The sequence below is a fragment of the Pan troglodytes genome, chromosome 15 (assembly GCF_028858775.2).
Source record: "Pan troglodytes isolate AG18354 chromosome 15, NHGRI_mPanTro3-v2.0_pri, whole genome shotgun sequence".
In the NCBI taxonomy this organism is placed as follows: Eukaryota; Metazoa; Chordata; class Mammalia; order Primates; family Hominidae; genus Pan; species Pan troglodytes.
This window is the reverse complement of record NC_072413.2, coordinates 48,363,050-48,385,902: the sequence shown is the minus strand read 5'-3', so window position 1 is coordinate 48,385,902 and position 22,853 is coordinate 48,363,050. Positions and strand designations below refer to the sequence as shown.

The 22,853-nt window shown below is 42.7% G+C and overlaps 1 protein-coding gene across 17 annotated transcripts in view; it reads left to right on the top strand.

The window, feature by feature from the left end:
• The window catches only part of CDKL1 (cyclin dependent kinase like 1), a 77,755-nt gene that overhangs the window by 27,517 nt on the left and 27,385 nt on the right, over positions 1 to 22,853 (top strand). For all 17 annotated transcript variants that reach the window (XR_010151105.1, XR_010151108.1, XR_010151111.1 and 14 more), the window contains exon 3: positions 10,625 to 10,746. Coding sequence is in view for 8 of the 17 variants with exons in the window: in XM_054666533.2 (XP_054522508.1) it covers positions 10,625 to 10,746 (122 nt within the window). In the remaining 9 variants the exon portion in view is untranslated. The remainder of the gene's footprint in view (positions 1 to 10,624; positions 10,747 to 22,853) is intronic.

Below are 22,853 nucleotides of genomic sequence, written 5' to 3'. Positions count from 1 at the left end.
TACTCAGGAGGCTGAGGCAGGAGAATTGCTTGAACCCAGGAGACTGAGATTGCAGTGAGCTGAGATCGTGCCACTGCACTCCAGCCTGGGCAATAGAGCAACTATATATATATGTGTGTGTGTGTGTGTGTGTGTGTGTGTGTGTGTGTGTGTGTGTGTATATTATATATATTATATGTATATATAAATTATAAATGGTATATTTACAATAAGTTTACAATTTACAATAAAGCTTTAAAAGAACAACAAAAAATTAAATATTCCTCTATTGCTTGTACATTTTTCTACTTTTGATAGAAACATGGACATATTAAATATTTCACTTTTAACTCTAGTATAAGAAAGTCAATAATGCAAGAGTGATGATAAAGAGCAACTCTCACTTGGCATCATGATCAGGGAGCAATAGGGAGTGGGTGACTGCGGTGACCTAAAGCATACAAGCCTTGTCTAAAGTGAACAGCTGCTCTCAGCCCTAGCTCATTAGTGCCACAGAGTCTACAGGCCTAGACCTGCTGATCCCCAGCATTTGCAAGAGACTCTTGGTAACCAGGATTTTAAAGTAACATTTCCTGGTTAAGGGTAGCGGCCGGGCGTAGTGGCTCACACCTATAATCTCAGCACTTTGGGAGGCCGAGGTGGGCAGATAACTTGAGGTCAAGAGTTTGAGATCAGCCTGGCCAACATGGTGAAACCCTGTCTCTACTAAAAATACAAAAATTAGCCAGGCATGGTGGTGCACACCTGTATTCCCAGCTGCTTGGGAGGCTGAGGCATGAGAATTGCTTGAGCCCTGGAGGTGGAGGTTGTGGTGAGCCGAGATTGTGCCACTGCACTCCAGCCTGGGTGACAGAACGAGACTCCATCTAAAAAAAAAAAAAAAAAAAAAAAGGTTGGCAACTAGCACAAAATTCTTCAGAATCTCATGGGCTAAACAGGCCAAGCAATTGACCTTAGAAGATGGAGGGTCTGAGCTTATCAGAACAGATGGGTGCCCAATGAAGACAGAGGGCTGACGACACAGAGAGGCAGCTGCCCACGTAGGATACGTAGCATTCTCAGCTCTGCAGGGAAACCAGGTAGGGCTCTGGCTAAATTTAACCTCAGAAAAATGAAGTCCTTTTTTTAATGTCACAGAAAATACTTGACTTGGCAACATAATATGGAACATCAGTATTTGAACCACAGAGAGAAGGCTGGGTACAGTGGCTCACGCCCATAATCCCAGCAATTTGGGAGGCTAGGGTGAGAGGATCGCTTGAGCCCAGGAGTCTGAGATCAGCCTGGGCAACATAGTGAGACACTGTCTCTAAAAAAAATTTAAAAATAAAAAAACTAGCTTGTTATGATGGTGTGCACCTGTAGTCCCAGCTACTGAGGAGGCTGAGGGAAGAGGATCACTTGAGCCTGGAGTTTGAGGCTGCAGTGAGCCATGATCATGCCACTGCACTCCAGCCTGGGTAACAGAGAAAGACCCTGTCTCAAAAAATAAAAAATAGACTGGGCACAGTGTCTCACGCCTGTAATCCCAGCATTTTGGGAGGACGAGGTGGGCGGTTGGCTTGAGCCCAGGATTTCAAGATCGGACAGGGCAACGTAGTGAAACCCTGTCACTACACAAAATTTTAAAAATTAGCTGGGCATGGTTGTACACATCTGTAGTCCCAGCTACTTGAGAGGCTGAGGCAGGAGGATCACTTGGGTCTGGGAGTTCAAGGCTGCTGTGAGCTGTGATTGCACCACTGCATTCCCACCTGGGTGACAGAGTGAGACCCTGTTTCAAAAAAGTAATAATAATTTAAAAATGAAAATTTTAAAAAACACAAAGAGAAAATCAAAGGAAGACTAAAATAAAATAGCAGCAGCAAAAGTGGAAACTTTTGTACAAGAGAAAGTAAATCTGAGTCCGAGCAGGCCCGTGCTTCTAGATAGAGCATTAACTGAAGGACAGTGATAATGGCCTGGTAAGGAGCACCAAGAGCTTCAAGCTTAGCCCAGCACAGACGCCCCAGACCTGAGGCTTTGGCTTCACAGACTTGTATATAGGAAGGAATTGTCATTAAATGAGCCCCAAACATCTTTGTGGTATATATGGTAATTTAATCTGTTCTGTCTATTAAGTTTACTTGTATGTACCGTGAACATGTTGGGTAAGCCTGTAACAGTTTGTCCATCATGTTGCTTAGTTCTTCTCATCTAATTCCTTTGTACGTCCCGAAAGAACTCCATTCAGCATTGAAGCAGCAACATCCAAACCCTTGTGAATGCAAACATTCACAGTGTTGGGGCTATGATGGACACCTCCAGCTATTCGCTGCAGACTGGTTTGAGGATCAGAGGTGTCCCTTTGAGTTCTACCCCTGAGGTCAGTGGGGTCAATAGAGAGAGAGGAGTAAGGTAGTTTGAGATGTTAAGTCCACATAATCTGGCTTCTGGTCTCACCACTGCACCGATACCGTTTCCAATAAGGTCACTCGACCCCAGCCCAGGGAAGCCCACCAGGCATCTCTCAGCCCTCTGTTTCCATCTGACCTTTCAGCAGCATCTGTCAACACTGACCACTTCCTCCTCCCATGATGCCCCCATGGCGCCTGCTCTGCTGTCTTCTCTCTCATCTTAAGGGGCCTTCTTCCCTTTCCCCTTTCGTGTTTCCTCTTCATCAACCACACATCTGGGTGGGAGGGTTCTTTAGACAGCTTTCTCATCTCACTCTCGCTCCTTCGGGGCAATCTCCTCTCTCTGTCTATGGCTTCGCTTACACACATGCGGACTCCCTGGCTTTTATCTTCAGCTCAGACTCTGGCTGACATAACAACTCCACTTTGGTGTCTCAGATCCCCACCAATTCAATGAGACAAAGCTAGTGACTTCTTTCTCCCAGTCTTACTCCCCCTCTCTGTGATGGCATCACCATCTGCCCCAGTGTGTAAACCTTTGTGTCATTTTTGACAGTTCCAGTGTGTAAACCTTTGTGTCATTTTTGACACTTCCTTCTCCCCTGTCCCTCACCTCCAGCCGATCACCACATCCGGACTATTCTGATAACAAAATACATCTCAAGACAATGCTTCTCACCGACTACCCTGCCTCTGCTCTGCTCCAAGTCACCACAATGTCAGCTATCAACAGCCACTTCATCCATTTTGCGTCTCCAAGCCATTCTATATCCTGCTGCTGTAGTGAGCTTTTAAGAGCCCCATGGTATCATATCATGTCTTGCTGAAATCCTTCCAGTGGCTTCCCATTGCACTAGGATAGAGTGAATTGCTTAGCGTGGCCTGCAAGGCCCTGTAGGATCTGCCTTCTGACTGGCTAGCCTTGATTCCACGAGCTTCACCCACCAGCCACACTGTCTTTCAGTTGCTGAAGTGACCCAAGTTCTCTCCTGACTCAGGGCCAGTCACTGCCTGGAAAGCTGCCATCTGTGCCTTTACCACCACCCCTGCCCTTGGTTTGGTCAGACCTTTACCCTCTAGACTCGGCTCAAGGTCACTTCCTCAGGGCCAGTTTCTCTGAGACAGCCTAATTTCATAGATTATTTTTGGCACTTCTTTGTTTAATGCCTGAGTCCTCTGTCTCTTTCACCAATGCCTGATGCAGAGTAGGTGCTTATATTAGTCAGGGTTCTCTAGAGGGACAGAACCAATAGGATAGATGTATATATGAAGGGGAGCTTATTAGGAGAATTGGCTCACACGATCACAAGATGAAGTCCCACAACAGGCCGTCTGCAAGCTGAGTCCCAAAACCTCAAAAGTAGGGAAGCCATCAGTGTAGCCTTCTGTCTGTGGCCGAAGGCCGGAGAGCCCGTGGCAAACCACTGTGTAAGTCCAAGAGTCCAAAAGCTGAAGAACTTGGAGTCTAATGTTCGAGGGCAGGAAGCATCCAGCACGGGAGAAAGATGAAGGCCAGAAGACTCAGCAAATCAAGTGCCTGCATTATTCTAGCTGTGCTGGCAGCTGATTAGATGGTGCCCGTCCAGATTGAGGGTGGGTCTGTCTCTCCTAGTCCTCTGACTCAAATGTTAATCTCCTTTGGCAACACCCTCACAGACACAGCCAGAAACAGTACTTTACATCCTTCAATCCAATCAAGTTGGCACTCAATATTAACTATCACAGGGCTCTAGGGATATTTGTTGAATATATGAACACAGCCAGACGGGGACTGGCTTCATAAGGGTGCTATGCCAGACCACATATCTGCTGCTCTGGAGTATTTTCGGGTCACCTGGAATCCTGGCAACCCAGTGAAAGTTAATAATTTATTTTAAAATATTGATAATTTAATATTTATAACCCCTCATTAGGATTTAGTATTAATGATCATCTTTCTATATTAAAATTATTCTAAAAACAGGTTGAGAGATAAGTTATCAGCTATTTGCAATTATTTGAAGATCATCTCATGGAGGAAGATGGGAGAGACAAGTTACACCTTCCTGTGTTGCCAGAGGCACTGTAAGCCCTCAAAGGAAGCAATTTGGCAATATATATCACAAGCCTTAAATTGTCTATAGGCTCCTTAAAGCTGGCCATAATATGGTAAAAATACTGTCATACTCCTGGCCAAGGGGTAAATATTCACAATCCTTTTGGAAAGCAATTTGACTCTATCTAGTTAGAGCCACATTTCTGGGGCTCTAGATGGTGCCCAGTTAACTTCAGGTCATTCTCAGTTAATGAATCATTAACTTAATGGCCACTTCCTCAAAGAGATTTTCCCTGAACCACACCTCACCCTCAAACCAGGTACACTTTACCTCATTTTTATAACATTTATCATAGCTATAATTACTTCTCCAACATCTGTCTCCTTTCCTAGGTTCTAAGCTCCAGGCCGGTAGGGGCAGTACTTGCTTTATTTGTCTCTATATCCTTAGGGCTAACACAGTGCCATATGCACCTTAAGATATATAAATAATTGTTGAATAAAATGAATAGAGAAAAATCATTCTAAATAAAAATAGATTTAACCCAAAGGTAACAATATCAATAATTAACCTTTACAGAGAGGTTAATATTTACCTGACCCTGTTGTATGTGCCTGTGTGTAATTGGCAGTACAGCCCTTGCGCTTCTTACTCTTACAGATGGAAAACTGAGGCCTACAGAACTTACCTAATTTGGTCCAAGTGAGGCAACCAGCTAATAAGTTGCTTATCAAAATCTTATTTATAATAGCAAAAAATTGGAAAGAACCCACGTTATTTGAATATTTAATACATGCAGTTATCAGAACCTCAGTTTTGTTTCCTTTTTTAAAATAAATTTATTTATTTATTTAGAGACAGAGTTTTGCTCTGTTGCCCTGGCTGGAGTGCAGTGGCACAATCTGGGCTCACTGCAACCTCTGCCTCCTGGGTTCAAGTGATTCTCATGCCTCAGTCTCCCGAGTAGCTGGGATTACAGGTGCGTGCCGCCATGCCCAGCTAATTTTTGTAGTTTTAGTAGAGACAGAGTTTCACAATGTTGCCCAGGCTGGTCTTGAACTCCTAAACTCAGGCATCCGCCTGCCTTGGCCTCCCAAAGTGCTGGGATTACAGGCATGAGTCACCACGCCCGGCTAAGAACTTTGGTTTTCAAAAGATGTATAGTAACATAGCAAGGTGGGTGCAATATAACAGTTACTGGTCCCATTCAGACAAATGGATATGGCTGTGACAGTGTCCTTTACTGGCACAGTGCTACTCCTTGCTTGGGTGCCCAGATCATAGCTCTTGCGGTACATACCAGCTGTGTCAGGGTGGAGCAGAGGAAGCTGAACAGAGAAAGTAACATCTGGAGGTGGGGCGTGCTTTAGAGACAGGAAACTGAACACATCCTGAAATGAAAGGGAGTGTGAGCCTTCTAGGAAGTGAGAGAAATTCAGTGGGTCCAGAAGGAAGTTGTAAGTGTTGGGGCTGGAGAGGTAAGCAGAGGCCAAATGGAGAGGACCTTTGGGCCTTGTCCTGGGGCAGCAGTGTCCTGCTGTGATCACTGCACGTTTGGACATGGCAAGTGGGAGGCACCAGCCTTGGCATCCAGAGAAGGTCGGGGGATTTGTTTGGGTAGAATTGATGCATTTCTACTTTTGTTAGAAGAGCCAGCTGGAGACATGAGGACTAAATATGGAATGTGGAAAATGGAAAGAGAATTCTAAGATTCAAAGTCTTGGCCTCAATGTCACATCCTGTCAAGGGAGCAAATAGTGTGAAAATGAAAGTAAAGCCTAAGGATGATTATTTTTCAGTCTGAAAGAAAACTTCTGCTTTCTGCGAATTCTGTCATAAAGTTAGTATTTAGCCCCTTTTAACCTGGTTGTTTACTCTCTGGTTGAGACATCTTGGTCAATCCAATTCAGAGGTTTAAGACAGTAGTCAGTTCTATCCTACTATGTTTGGAGAATGTTAGTTCAGGCTAAGGGTTTTCAGGTATGATAACAAATGTGGCATTTTATAGCTTGGAGTGCCCTCAGTTCTAAGATCCAAACGTGTCCGGAATTGGTGGGTTCTTGGTCTCACTGACTTCAAGAATGAAGCCACAGACTCTCGCGGTGAGTGTTACACTTCTTAAAGGCGGCGTGTCCGGAGTTTGTTCCTTCTGATGTTCGGATGTGTTGAGTTTCTTCCTTCCGGTGGGTTTGTGGTCTCCCTGGCTCAAGAGTCAAGCTGCAGACCTTTGCAGTGAGTGTTACAGCTCTTAAGGCAGTGCGTCTGGAGTTGTTCTTTCCTCCCAGTGGGTTCATGGTATCCCTGGCTTCAAGAGTGAAGCTGCAGCCCTTTGCCGTTAAGTGTTACAGCAGTGCAGACCCAAAGCGTGAGCAGCAGCAAGATTTATTGCAAAGAGTGAAAGAACAAAGCTTCCACAGTGTGAATGGTGCCCAGGGTAGGCTGCCACTGCTGGGTCGGGCAGCCTGCTTTTATTCTCTTATCTGGCCCCACCCACATCCTGCTGATTGGTCCATTTTACAGAGAGCCAATTGGTCTGTTTTACAGAGAGCTGATTGGTCCGTTTTGACAGGGTGCTGATTGGTGCATTTACAATCCCTGAGCTAGACAGAAAAGTTCTCCACGTCCCCACTAGATTAGCCAGATACAGAGTGTGGACACAAAGGTTCTCTAAGTCCTAACCAGAGTAGCTAGATACAGAGTGTCGATTGGTGCATTCACAAACCCTGAGCTAGACACAGGGTGCTGATTGGTGTATTTACAATCCCTTAGCTACACATAGAGGTTCTCCAAGTCCCCACCAGAGTAACTAGTTACAGAGTGCCAGTTGGTGCATTCACAAACCCTGAGCTAGACCCAGGGTGCTGATTGGTGTGTTTACAAACCTTGAACAAGATACAGAGTGCTGATTGGTGTATTTACAATCCCTTAGCTAGACATAAAGGTTCTCCAAGTCCCCACCAGACTCAGGAGCCCAGCTGGCCTCACCCAGTGGATCCCACACCGGGCCGCAGGTGGAGCTGCCTGCCAGTCCCATGCCGTGCGCCTGCACTCCTCAGTCCTTGGGTGGTCGATGGGACTGGGTGCTGCGGAGCAGGGGGCGGTGCTGATCGTGGAGGCTCGGCCGCACAGGAGCCCATGGCGCGAGGGGGGCGGGGGGGGGGGCGGAGGGGAGGGGAGGCTCAGGCATGGCAGGCTGCAGGTCCTGAGCCCTGCCCCGCAGGGAGGCACCTAAAGCCCGGCCAGAAGTCGAGCACAGCAGCTGCTGGCCCAGGTGCTAAGCCCCTCACTGCCCGGGGCTTGTGGGCCAGGGGGCCGCTAGAGTGCCGGGCCCACCAAGCCCACGCCCACCCGGAACTCGCCGGTTCCCGCCTGCGCCTCTCCCTCCACACCTCCCTGCAAGCTGAGGGAGCCGGCTCCGGCCTTGGCCTGCCCAGAAAGGGGCTCCCACAGTGCAGCGGCGGGCTGAAGGGCTCCTCAAGTGCCACCAAAGTGGGAGCCCAGGCAGAGAAGGCGCCGAGAGCGAGCGAGGACTGCCAGGGCTGCCAGCATGCTGTCACCTCTCACAAAGGTGATTAATGGGCTGCTCTGTTTCAATGATGGTGGTGCGTCCTCCAAAATTCATGTTGAAACTTCACCCCAAGTGCAACTGTATTAAGAGGTGTGGCCGCTGGGAGGCAGAGCCCTCATGAATGGGATTAGCACCCCTATAAAGAGCTCAAGGTTGAGGGGGGTGCTCTCTTGCCCTTCTGCCTTTTGCCATGTGAGGACACAGCAACAAGGTGCCATTTTGGAAGCAGAGAGCATGCCTCGGCAGACACCAATGCCAGCACCTTGATCTTGGATTTCCCAGCATGCGGAACTGTAAGAAAAAAAATTCTGTTCTTTATAAATTACCCAGTCTCAGGTATTTTGTTATAGCAGCACAAATGGACTAATAAGACATGAGCTTTAGAAATATCTTGAATTTTTTATACTTGTTCATCAAGTATAATATCTGGAGCAGGAATTTCACATCTTGAAAATACAGAGGGATTTTACAGAGAAAATGAGGAAAGAAAAAAGAACTTTCTTCTTTAGTATCTCCTTGTGGGCTGCTTTTATTTTGTCACTGCCCATACAAATGTGCTGTAGCATGCAGTTCAAGAACTTCAATTTTCCTCCTTTTACCTTTTATCGCTGATGGAGTAGCCTGCTTGTGTATGATTAATACCTCTGGATACACAGTGAATCACCTGGGGAATGTAGGTGAAACAAAACAAAACATGTTCCTGGCTTATTCCTACAACCAAAAGAATTGAAAGTAGAGTCTCAAAAACATATTTGTACATTCATGCTCACAGCAGCATTATTCACGATAGCTAAAAGGTGAAAGCAAGCCATGTCCATAGATCAAAAGATGAATGGATAAACAAAATGTGGTATATTCATACAATGCGATATTATTCATGCTCAACCTTGCTACCACTTGGGTGAGCCTCGAGGACATAACGTTAAGTGAAATAAGCCAATCACACACACACACACACACACACACACACACACACACACACAACTCTATCATTCCACCTGTAGGAGGTACCTAGTCAAAAATCTGAAAGTGGAGGCTGGGCGCGGTGGCTCATGGCCGGGTTCATGGCTCAAGCCTATAATTCCAGCACTTTGGGAGGAGAGGCAGGTGGATCACCTGAGGTCAGGAGTTCGAGACCAGCCTGACCAACATGGTGAAACCCTGTCTCTACTCAAAGTACAAAAATTAGCTGGGCATGGTGGTGTGCACCTGTAGTCTCAGCTATTCAGGAAGCTGAGGCAAGAGAATCACTTGAATCTGGGAGGTGGAGGTTGCAGTGAGCTGAGATCTCACCACTGCACTCCAGCCTGGGCAATAGAGTGAGACTCCGTCTCAAAAAATAAATAAAATTAGATAAATAAATAAATAAATAAATAAATAAAAAGTGGAATGGTATTTGGCAGGGACTGGGGGAGGAAGGAATGGGGAGTTAATGGGCATAGACTTTCAGTTTTGCAAGTGAAAAGAGTTCTGGTGAGAGGTGGTGGTGATGGTTGCACAATATGAATTTACTTAATACCACTGAGCTGTACACTTAAAATGATTAAGATGATATATTTTGTGTTGTATGTATTTCACCACAGTTCTAAAAATCAGGGGGGAAGTTAATGCGATAAAACAACATTTGATTGTAAAATTCTTATGGAAAATTATCTGGTGGCACTATCAAAGAATATTTGGAAAAAGAGGAGCAATCTGCCAAGTGTTAAATCGTACAACAGTAGGTAAAAGGGACTGTAATTGTGATCTGATAGTGAATGGGCATTGCAGAAGGGGCTCCATGATTGATATGTTTTCCTGTGACTTTTTTAGTCTTTCTTAGTGTAAGTCTCTTATTTTCTTCTGCAGAAAAAAAGAGACCAGTGCCTAGTTGTAGTGTTTCTGATAGCATTATGTCCAGAAAGGGCCAGGAAGCTAGGTACAAGATTTATCTCTGCCAAAGCTAACATTCAGTCCTGGGTTTTTTTTTTTTTTTAATCTAGACACACATTTTCAGGCATATCAGATTGGAGAGTAAATAATGACGGAATGCCTGTTATGTACAGGGCCTGGTGCTAGAAGTACAACAACACAATTTTGATAAACAAAAGAACACAGACCCTGATGCCGTCGTTCGTATATTCTATTGAATTTATCTATTGTAGCTATTGATACCAGAAGACATTAAACAATTAACTGAACAATAATTACTAAGTAAGAATTACATATTAATTATTTATTAATTACTTGGTAATTCTGAAAGAGTCATACTTCAGGGGGGCTTTTAGACATACAAGGCACTTAACCAGTGTGAGATTAATGGAGACCCTAGGAAGGGACATTTGATCTGAATCTTGAAAGCTGAGTTTGTATTACCATCTCCCCTCTCTCTTCATTCTTTTTTATTTTCTGGCCTTCTTATACCTCTCTTTGCCCTCACCAACCACCTCTGTTATAATCATCTTTGACTTACAAGCTACTGACAAATAGCTTGTTAAGAGGGGTAAGATGATACTGTTTACATCCTCCTTCAATCTAAGAATGAAATTCTTAAAGGACAAACAACTTACTTTTTATTGGATCAAGATTAGAGAAAGCTGTCTTTCACAAGTCAAATTTAGTAACTTGTTTTTTTGTGTTTTCAGCAACTCAAGCATCCCAACCTTGTTAACCTCCTGGAAGTCTTCAGGAGGAAACGGAGGCTTCACCTGGTGTTTGAATATTGTGACCACACAGTTCTCCATGAGTTGGACAGATACCAAAGAGGGTGAGTGATCCATCCCTTACAAGCAAAACAAAGACACACTGGGATTTGTGAGCGAAAAGTGGCAATGACTCTTTTTAAGACTAGGTAAGGCCAGGTGCAGTGGCTCATGCCAGTAATCCCAGCACTTTGGGAGGCCTAGACGGGTGGATCATCTGAGGTCAGGAGTTCAAGACCAGCCTGGCCAACATAGTGAAACCCCATCTCTACTAAAAATACAAAAATTAGCTGGGCGTGGTGGCAGGTGCCTGTAATCTCAGCCAGTCGGGAGGCTGAGGCAGGAGAATCACTTGAACCTGGGAGGCGGAGGTTGCAGTGAGCTGAGGTTGCACCATTGCACTCCAGCCTGGGCAACAGGGTGAGACTCTGTCTCAAAAAAAAAAAAAAAAAAGACTAGTTAAAAACAGCCAGTGTTTGTACAACATACTCTGCTGCCAAGGTGGACAGCAGAAAGATTACAAAAAATGTTACAAAAGGATAAAAAAAAATAGTCACTTTAATGAAGAAACCAGCAGAAGCATCATTAGATTGAACTTAATTTCTTTGGTACTTTATCTCTGCATAGAAGTGATCTCAGTCTCTAAGAACAGGAAGGATATTAGTTAGTCCGTGCCTGACCAGGGAGGTAGAACAGCTTGGAGATTGAAAGGAAGATTCCAAAGGCAATGGCTACTAGGAAGTTTGAGACTAAAACAAACATGGTATTTCACTGGGAGCAATCCGGGTGTCTACTCTGCTGTATTACTCAGGATTTCTTTGGTTTCAAGTGACAAAAACCCAACTGAAGCAAGCATAGGTGAAAAACAATTGTGTTGTGGCTATAACTGAGAAGGGTGGGAGTGACTCCGGGGGCTCCGCTGATCTTACCACACAGCTCTCTCTAGCATATGCAACATCTTTGTGTGCATTGGAAGAAGACTTGGTGAGCACACAGAGGCCTTGTCCAAGAAAAAGAAAAAAGGAGGAGGGAGTCCCTTCCTGCAGTTGAGGGCAGCCTCTTGCAGGGTGAGAGGACTGGATTCCAGCTCCCACCCACTCCTCAGCTGGGTGTTTTCAGGCAGGGCAACGTAGGTAGTGGCTGTTCTTTCTCACTCTCTCCCAGCCCTAATTCTTCTTCATTGTGCCTTGCAAATAAGCTTCCCTTATATGGTGGATTTGGGAGGGCATGTGGGTGGCATGGGCTGGAAGTTTGGAAGGGAAAAGTACAAAATAGAAAGCATGGCCACAGGCTTATATCAATCTATATAGCTGTTCTAGAAGAAAGGAATTCTAGAAGAAGGTAGCATCTGCACATTAAGTCTAGTGGAACTCTGACTGGCTCAGCTCAGGTGACGCAACTATCCCTGGGGCCTATTACTGTTGCTAGAGAAAGAGGATGGAATGATTAGCAGGTCCTGGGAGATATTATTCAAAGAGAGCTTCATGGTGAAGGTGGCCTTGGAGTTGAAAGAGGAGGAGACTTTAGATAAGTTGACCAGGGATGAAAAATATCCCATCCTTTCCTTTTTTGGCTGTGTTCTCGGGAGCCCAACTTTGGCTGGGGACAATATGAAGAGTGGATTATAGATTAGAGCCACAGAATGGTGTCCCATCCCATGGACTGTGAATGGCTCCCATTCACACTTCAGTGGCTGGAGGCTGAGGCTCCTCCAACAACTCTTTCAAGTCTTTGCCAGGGGCTTGCTCTGCCACGTGGTGATGGTTATATATGATCTGCCGTGACCTCCAGGCAAATGGAATGGAAGTGGCTTGTGGTTTGTTAGTGACCACAGCACAGACTTTTCATGTTTCAGAATGTTAATTTACATAGCCAGAGAGAGCCAAGAGGACAGACACCTCCCTTCAGAAAGTCATCGATACAGAGAAATTATGTTTTCAAAGGAGAAAACATTTCGTATGTTGATATTTGATCTTTTTACAGCTTGCAAGTGACACTTCAATTAAACTTGTTAATATAAGTAACTCATGGCTATGTGGTACCAGAGGGATATTACAGGGAATTTGATTAATCATGTTGAGTGGCTTGGGAACACTGATTTGTGGGAGTCAAAAGCAATGAAAGTCAGCTCTTTTTTGGCATATAGTTTGAACAGAATAAAAAGGGTGATTACAGTTTGAAAGCAGATTTTTAAAAACTCCACTGGCCAAAATATGTTATATATGTTCCAGGAAACAGAAAATGCTTTAATATGGGAGTTGCAGAAAACGGAAAGACCTGTAGATAAATGTGTGATTAATTACAAGCAACCTCATTTCCAAATGGTAAAATGCTATGATTTTCCAAATATAAGATTTACTTAAGGAAATCTTAAGGAAATCAAATATAAGATTTACTTAAGGAAATCAGCCCCCAACAGGCCTCAGTATGTGTTGTTCCCCTTCCTGTGTCCATGTGTTCTCATTGTTCAGCTCCCACTTTTATGTGAGAACATGTGGTGTTTGGTTTTCTGTTCCTGCATTAGATTGCTGAGGATAACAGCTTCCAGCTCCATCCTGTCCCTGCAAAGGACATGATCTCATTTGTTTTTATGGCTGCATAGTATTCCATGGTGTGTATATACCACATTTTCTTTATCCAGTCTATCATCGTATGAAACCTTTTTAATTTAGAGACATAATACCATAAAATAAAATTTTGTAAGCACATTCACAGTAAAGGTCAGTTAGCATTATCTGTGTGACCTTGGGCAAATTGCTTACAGGTGTCTTCACCTGTAAAAATGAGCGTTTAGGACTAGGTAAAGTTTCAGGGGACTTCTAGCTGTATAATGCTATGAATTGATAATCAAGTACCTTAGGGGTCAGAAGACTTCGGTTATCTTTCAGTTTCATATTTGATCTATTAGACAATATCAACAAAGCATAAGCTACTGATGCTGGTGTTGCCAGGTTGGGTTACCAGCCTGCTTGGTGCCAGGTGGGGTCCCCTTAGGTTAGTATACTTAGAATGTCCTGTGATCACTTCTTATATTTCTAAGTACAGATTTCTTAAAATACAAAGTTGAGCATGCCACCCTCTACATAGAATCCTTTAATAGCTCCCCAAAGCTTACTGGTATGGGGAAATCCCCCCAGCATGAGATACAAGATCTTACTCACTCTACCACCCCACTCCCCACCAGTTTGCCCATAATACATGACCCATCCTACCAAATTCCTTGCATTCTAGGTTCAGGACATGCTGTTTGCTCAGCAAACGTGGGTTTCCTTACTTTCTCTATTCTACCTGGAAAACTCCTGCTGTCCTTCCTACATCTCACATATGACTCCTTTATGATGCCTGCCAGCACCCTGGCCTCTGTAACATCTTCTGGGATTGTTTATTTACATATCCCATTTGCCCAGTAAAATACACAATCCTCAAGGGCAAGAGCTGGGCCTTCCTCACCTGTGGATTCTCAGTGTCTTCTAGCTGCATATTTGGCACTTGGTACATACTCAGTACTTGTAGAATGACTGAATTAGCAAACCAATAAATTGATAGTTACAAAATGATTTTAAAGAAGAATAATCATAACAAGGTTTGGATTTTCAATTTAAAGGTTACTTTGATTTAAAATTTCTAAAGCCTAATATTGTCAAAAGAGATTATGAAGTACTCTACCGGAGCAACCTGTCCAGAAGGCAATTTGGCAATCAATGTATGGAATTAAAAATCTTAGAGGCATTATCTTAAACCCAGCAAGTCTACTTTGAACAATTTACCATAAGAAAATATTTGAATATATGTGCAAAAACTTAGTTACAAAAGTATTTATTGTTATGGGATATTTTTAAGTATTGTTTATAAAGAAAAAATTGCAATCAACTGAAATATCCAACAATAGATAATTAGTTAAGTAAATTATAATAAAGTTTTATGATAGAATACAGTGGACCCATTAAGAATAAAGCTTATGTTAATAGATAAAACATATATTGACATAGGAAAAAGTTCATGAGTGGTTGTCAAATGAAAAAAAATTATACTATAATAAAAATACATATTATTTCATTTTCATACAATTTATATGTAGATGGGAAAAAAGACAAGTAATCTGAATATTACTAGTGATTAGTTATGATTGTTATTGATATTTTTCATTTTATTTGTGCTTTTATATTTTTCATGTTTATTACTATAGTAATGTTTTAATGTTTAATTATTAAAAATAATTCTTGCCAAATCAGACTCAAAGACTTCTCATTTGAACCTGAAATGGACACTAATTCATCTTCTTATTAACATGCTTGTAACTTCTGGTACTCCCTTGGAAAGCTTTTGGAGAAGATCCAACTTCATGTTGCTACTAACACAAGCAAGTTTATACCACGAGATATGTATCCTGTTACAGTAACATGAATACATGTCAATTATAATTCCCAGTGCTTAGGTTTATGTTTTTATAATTGTCCCCAATCACAACCATTCCTTGTCTTATACAGAATTTAAAAAACTTTGTATCTATTATTCTATAAATGATTGGTCTCCCTGTGTCAAAGTTTTACAAATAACTGGTTTGGATGTTTTCTCCTCATTTTTCTGCCTACCTATATGTTCAGCCAGACATAAGACTTCATTTATTCTTTCCTGCACAGATTTAATTACAGTTCCTTCTCTGAATAACATAGTTTGTTCAAAGAACATCTCCTGGGTAATGTACATTACTGCAAGTTTTCAGTTTCTGACAGTGAAATTCCAGAAATGTTCTCTCTCTTTTTTAGATTAAAAATGATATGTTGTTTGTTGCAAATTTTTAAAGCAACACAGACATTGAAATGAAGGGCTGGGGGTGGTTGCTCACACCTGCAATCCCAGCACTTTGGGAGGCCGAGGTAGGCGGATCACTTAAGGTCAGGAGTTCAAGACCAGCCTGGCCAACATGGTGAAACCCCGTCTCTACTAAAAATACAAAAATTAGCTGGGCATTGTGGTGGGCGCCTGTAATCCCAGCTACTCGGGAGGCTGAGGCAGGAGAATCACTTGCACCCAGGAGGCGGAGGTGGCAGTAAGCTGAGATAGTGCCACTGCAGTCCAGCCTGGGTGACAAGAGCAAAACTCCATCTCAAAAAAAAAAAAAAAAAAAGAAAAAATTGAAATAAATAAAATCAATAGCTTTACATACTGTTCTGCATTTATTTTGTTTTTATTTAGTTAAATAAATTAGTTAATATTAGAAACAGGGTCTTGTTGCTATGCTGCTCAGGCTAAACTTGAACTCCTGGGCTCAAGCGATCCTCCTGTTCCGGCCTCCTGAGTAGCTGGGACTACAGGTGTGCCCAACCACACCAGGCTGCATTTTTTTTTAAATGTACTCTGGAGCTTTCTCCCTATCTATACATATCTACCTTTATATTTTAAAAATGGCTGTATAGAATTCCATTGTATGAATATACCATGATTTCTTAGTTCAATCTCCTACTGATAAATATTTAGATTGTTTCCAGTTATTTTCTATTACTAACCATGCTACAGTGAAAAACCATTTTCGTAAATATTTCTTTAGGATAAATTCTTAGTAATATATTCTTTTTTTACAAGAGTTTGGCCAGACCCCCAGCCCTTCCCATCTTTGTGATAGCCTTGTGTAGAAATGAAGTCTTAATGAATGCCAACTGCTTGATGATCTGTGTCACAAATGTTAGACAAGCAGCAGTGGAAAGGATGACTTCTGTAATTGAGAATGCTGGAAAGGGATACATGTTATTTCTTCATCATCTCCGAAGAATTTCACATTTCTGAAGAATTTTTAAAAATCGGTTTGATGTCTTCACTTTCATATGGTAGTCATTTACATTTCTGTCTGTCTGATTTTGTTATTAGGACATTAGGGTCACAATACAGCCTCCCCTAAAAACTTGGCGAGACAGAGATTGCTTTCTGAAAGTTATTTTGTGAAACGAACACATAATGCATCAGGGCGGAGGTATGTAAAGCAACCTTAAACAGACAGAATGGCTTCTAGGCTTGTTAGATTTGACTGACTCTATGTTTTATCTAATGATAAGTTATTCCTAAAGTCGAGATGGATGCAGTTAAGCAATCTCAGTTTAACAGCAATGAAGAGTCAAATTGCCTACTTTCCCTCATCCAAATTCTTTGCTCATCATTCTGATTGTCTACAAAGAAAGCATGAGCTAGTACTCAGAATTTGGGTACGGGTGAATACGTTGGCACTCTAGTTTTATATGACAGGCTAGTTAATTTGTTTAATGTTCACTTGCCCCTTTGAAATGGATACTGTCTTGATATGCTGACAAAATTGAGTGTCTGTGTCTGCAAGCCTGAAGACGGCAAAGGCAGCCAAGCTTTTCCAAACGAAGCACCACATTCTCTGTGTTCTGTGATGAGATGGCTATTTTCCCCCTCAATTCTATTCTTCGCTTAATATTCTTTTCTATGTATTTTCTATATATGTTGCATTATAATTTTTAGATCTATTGTCAATGACTGTAAAATATTACATTAAGTTTATTATGTCTCACCATTCCTCTCTGGTTGAATACTGAGGTCATTTTCAGTGTTTGGTTTGATAATGATTCTGGTATAAAATTTTCCTACAAATAGATTTTTCTTCTTTTGTAATTTTCCTTTAGAAGTTCTCAAATTGGTACTTTTGAGTTGTAAATTTTGCCAGACAGAACCAATTTACTTTCTCACCAAAGATATGGATTTTTATATATATATATTTTTTTCTTATAATTGTGCTACCTTAGGTTCTATTATTAAAATATTTGATGTATGAATTCTATCAAACATATAAGGAAGAAATAATAGTAACCCTACCCAAACTCTTTCAGAAAATATGAGAAGGAACATTTCCCAAATCATTTTATGAGGCCACTATATGCTGATGCCAAAACCAGACAGACATTTCTAGAAAAGAAAATGACAGATGAATATTCCTCAAGAATTTAGGTAAAAAATCCTTAGCGAAATTATTAGCAAATCAAATCCAGCAGTATAATGTAATGTAAAAGAGTGATTAATATATCTCAAAATATCAATTTTTAGACATCAAAGGCTTTCTATTGTGAGAGATGAAAATTTAGCTCCCTGAAATCACTATCTCCTCTGCTTCCTGTTCTAATCCTCCAAAATAGTTACATTAATGTTCACTGTTCCCATTATTGTGCCTATGTAAATATTACTTATAGCTGAGCATTGTACCATACTATGGCTTCCTTTTGTACTTTTTTCCTCAAATTAACACTTGCCTTGTTTTAAAATTTGCCTGACATTCTTTAATCTTGTTGCTAATTCCCTCTCCCGACCTTTTTTTTTATTTTTATTTTTTGAGACAAGGCCTCACTCTGTCACCCAGGCTGGAGTGCAGTGGCCCAATCATAGCTCACTGCAACCTCCGCCTCCCAGGCTCATATAATCCTCCCACCTCAGCCTTCTAAGTAGCTGGGACTACAGGTGCCTGCCACCATGCTTGGCTAATTTTTTGTATTTTTTGTAGAGATGGGATATCACCATGTTGCCCAGGCTGGTCTCAAACTTTTGGGCTCAAGCAATCTGCCCACCTCAGCCTCCCAAAGTGCTGGGATTACAGGCATGAGCCACTCACTGCGCCCCACCCCAACTCATTTTAATAGCCTCTCAATGTACATTTTCACAGGATAGTTACAGCAGGTAATCCATCAGTTCCATTTTTTTTTCTTGGTAATGTCTGGCCTTTAAACCTCCTTTTCCTTCTGTCTGGCTTGTTGTACTCAAGACCTGCTGTCCAGCTGTATCCCTTGGATTTCCCTTTGCCATCATCCTTGTAATTCCTGCCGCATTTCACTGTGGTCAGATTGATTACTTCCTGGATTTCTTGTCTTCCTCTTTCTGGGTTTACTTGCTTATTTTGACCAAGTACATCCATCTCTAACTGGTTAAAAAGATGATATAATCACACAGAAATCTAGACTCCAGGGATTTCAAATGACACCCCCCTCTCCCGCCCACACCCTTCCTTAGAATCAAGCAGTTGGGAACCCTTTATGTTCCTGGGGGGTGAAACAAAATTCACAAAGCAGGCAGGAAGAATGCCATGAGGTCACACCAGTGGAGAGCTCAGCAGTGTGCCCATTCTCCACATCTTCCCACTAGCGAAAGATGGATTCCATTCTGCCCTCCCCAGAAGGAGTGCCTCTGGGGAGCTGGGCAACAGCCCAGTGGGCTCTGGAGGAACAACTGGAGCTCTCAACAAGGCAACTGAACTGAAGGCCTCAAGGAAGACCACCTGACTACCTATGGAAGTGCCTTCTTGAGCCCCTTCCATCTTGGTGTGGGACAGAAAAGAAAGGGAGGATCCTTGCTTGATTTTCTCATACCTTGCCCGACTCTCATTTCTAGGTCGGGGGAGCTGATATCTTCAGGATTTTAAAGCCCACCAGACCAGGCCCAGCTGGCTGGGAGTCCAAAAGGCCCAAGTTGGATCCTGTCCAGCTCCCTTGGAGTACTATTTACTAGGAAGAAAAGCTGGGGATATATATGGCTCGTCTAAAGTTCAATCACCTAATCCCATGGCAGAGAAGAACCAGGCCCAGGAGAAAAGCTCAAGCCCCTTCTTCTCTCATAGGTTAAAGTTGAGCTTATGTATGATTGCTCTGAAAGAAGAGCTTGCTTTTGAGCTAGAAGAGCTATTAAAGGGAGTAAAGAATGAGAAGGAATTGAGCCCCTTTTCTTCATACCTGTTCTAGCCCTTCCCCACTCTGCCCTAGAGCTCAGCCACAACCACTATTTACCACCAATGTGGAAACAAATACCTTAAGGTGGAATGAGTTCCCTAGCCTTGCTAGCACGGGCTACAATTTTAAGAACATCTTCCTTAGGCCAGGCATAGTGGCTCATGTCTATAATCCCAGTGTTTTGGGAGGCCAAGGCAGGAGAATCACTTGAACCGAGGAGTTCATGACCAGCCTGGGCAACACAGCAAGACCCCCATTTCTGCAAAAAAAGTATTGGCCAAGCACGGTGGCTCACACCTGTAATCCCAGCACTTTGGGAGGCCAAGGCAGGCAGATTACCTGAGGTCAGGAGTTCGAGCCCAGCCTGGCCAACCATGGCCAACATGGCGAAACCCCATCTCTACTAAAAATAGAAAAATTAGCTGGGTGTGGTGGCGTGTGCCTGTAATCCCAGCTACTTGGGCGGCTGAGGCAGGAGAATTGCTTGAACCCAGAAGGAGAAATTTGCAGTGAGCCAAGATAGCACCACTGCACTCCAGCCTGGGTGACAGAGGGAGACAACGTCTCAAAAAAACAAAACAAAAAACAAACAACAACAACAAAAAGACAAGAGAGAAGAACAAAGAACATCAAAACATCTGCCTTAGCCTGAAGGGTCCAGCCAGTCACCCAGACTCTTCCAGAGCTGTTAAGTTTGTTGAATATATTCATATTTATTTAAGATTGCATGAGGCAGAGGGCATGGCGATGACACCCCTTACTGTGCATGGCTCTTGGGTCACATTGTCCTGTCAGGATGGGTTGCTTTTGCCACCTGGAGTGCAGTTATCCCGTCATCTCCCTCTGCCATCCTCCCAGAAACTCCTGCTGCTTCCCTCCTGCATTGGGTCTCCAGCCCACATAATCTTCTTTGATAATGGACTGCTCCTTTTTGGTGGACTGCATCCACGAGGGGCTTCCTGAGAAAGAGTAGATGAGAGGTACAGGAACAAATAAGAGGTTGAGACCTTGCCCTCACATGCTTTATTCTATCCTCACACTGGATTGGTATTTTGTTTGGATATAGGCTTGTTTGTTGGTTTTTGGTTGAAGATAATATTCCTTCAAATTTTTGAAGTCATTATTTTAGTGTCTTCTATCTTCTAGTGCCAAGAAGCCTGATGCCATTCTATTTTCTGCTGTCTTGTGAAGTCCTGTTTCTTTTTCCAGAAACTTGTAGGAGATTCTCTTTGTGCTCAGTGTTTTTGATTATGAAACTCATGAGTGTGTCTTGATTTTCATCCATTATCCTGGCACTTGCTGGGCCTTTTCTGCCTCAGAAAAAAATTTTTGAATTGTTTTGTTATTGACTTCCTGTTCATTGTTTTACCTATTTTCTTTTTCTGTACCCTCTATTATTGGGATGTGGACTCTTGAACTGGTCCTCCTATTTTCTTATAGTATCCTGTTCTTGTTTCATGGATACAACAGCTTTCCTGTTCTCTCTGAGGATATTAATGGTATTTAAAAATGTTCTCTTCATCCTCCATAATTTCTGTTTCTTTTAAGTTGCTTTTTTCTGTTTGTTCTGGTCTTCCACTTTCTTACTAGAGGCTTTTCTTGGGCATCATATAATCTCTGGTTGTATGCTCATAGTTAAGAATAAGGAACTACTGGAAGCTCTGAGCTTCACTATGGTTTTCTAGCTGGGCCATTTGCTGGTGGAACCCCAGTGTCAGAATCTTCAGAGCTTTCCCTCTGAGTTTCTCCCAAAAAAGTCTTTGAATATTGTGCCTGGAGAGTGAAGTCTGCCTGCTGGCTTTCCCAGAGTCTAGTGAGGGAAGAGGGGTGGGGAATCCCAGCATTCAGCATTTTGTATGTGTACAGTCCTTTAATCCCCTGCTTTCAGAACAGTATCCACATTTTCAGAACGGTATCCACAATCTCACGTATGCCAAATGTCCTCTGCTTTATCCTCTCCAGAAACAAAGCTCCAGCCTTCTGCCCGGTAGTGGAGAGTGTTTCCCTATGGGCAAATGATAGAGGAGGGGATCTAGGGATTTAATTATTTTCTAAACAGTTTTTTCCATACTCCTTAGCTCCTAGTTCCATAGAGACTTTGGCTGCTACTTCCCGAGCCTTTTGAGGATTCTTTCTGGATGAATTGGTTGGTTCTCCACCTTCCCTCTCCTGGCTTAGATTTTCGCTTTCTAGGATTGTTAAGTTAATTATCTTTCATTCAGTTGCTTTCTGGATTCCACATTGTGTTGCTGTTATCTCTTCTCCTGTCTTCTCTGACCTTGTGAGGTTTTGTCTTTAGAAGTCTTCAGCGTAGTTCTAGTTAGGTTTCAGGAGGGAACGAAATTAGCTGGGCTTGCTTAATCCATCGTCTTAATTCAGAAGTCCTTTGACACACTTTCTTCAGTTGGTCCTGTGATACCGTATTCTCCTGAGTGTTGTCTTATTCACTTGATGCTCTCAACTCAGGTGCCCTTGTGGGGTCCCCTTCCTCTTTCTGCCCCTCTGTGGGGAAGGGTCTCACAGCTTCCTTCCGAGCTCCTCTTCTTTAGGTGGATTCACTCCTTAATTGGCTTCATTCAGTCCTAGGCCCCAAATACCACCCATATGCTATGCTTCTCAAACTCACATTTCCAGCCTGACCTTCCTTCTGAATGTAGAATCGCTGACTCAGAGTCTTCCTTTGGGTGTCCAGTAAGCATTCCCTTCCCCCAAACCAGTTTCCCCTCCAGTGTTCTCCTGAGTAAAAGGCACCACTGTGTACCAGTTACTCAAGCTAAAAACCTGATGTCATTCCTTGATTCTTTTTCTCCCACATCCAATCCCTCAGAAAATCCTGGAAGCTCTATTTTAAAAATATAGCCCAAATCTGGCCACTTCTCACCACTTAACCACTATTTTAGATGTTCCCTTAACCAGAGAACCTTTCTGGGCCATCCTATATAAGGTGATCAACCCCTTCTAGCACAGCACTCTCACGCTGTCTCTCTCTCTCTCTCTTTCTCTCTCTCTCTAAATCCAACACCACAGAATATATTCTATCTATTTTTCCCCTTTTTATAGTTGTAACTCCCTTCTCCAACAGTGAAAAACTGGCCCCTCTTATTATGAGTGTTTCAGCTAAAAGGGATCTCAGAGTCTGAGGCCTCTGCATTACAGAAAAGAAACTAAGTAAAGAAGTGAAGTGAGTAGCCAATTCAAGATGGCACTAAGTAGTTTGTACAGAGTTTTTACATTTGAGAGTTTTGTAATTCTGGGGATTAGCTGTGCTGGGGATTAAAGGAGCAATAATGATATGCAACTATAATTTACTTTTATATGCTTTTATATAATTTATTTGGGGAAATGTTTGTAGGAACTAAAGTTGCCTGGTACTGGTAACCCTATATTAATACTTAATTTGCAGGCCGGGCATGGTGGTTCACACCTGTAATCCCAGCACTTTGGGAGGC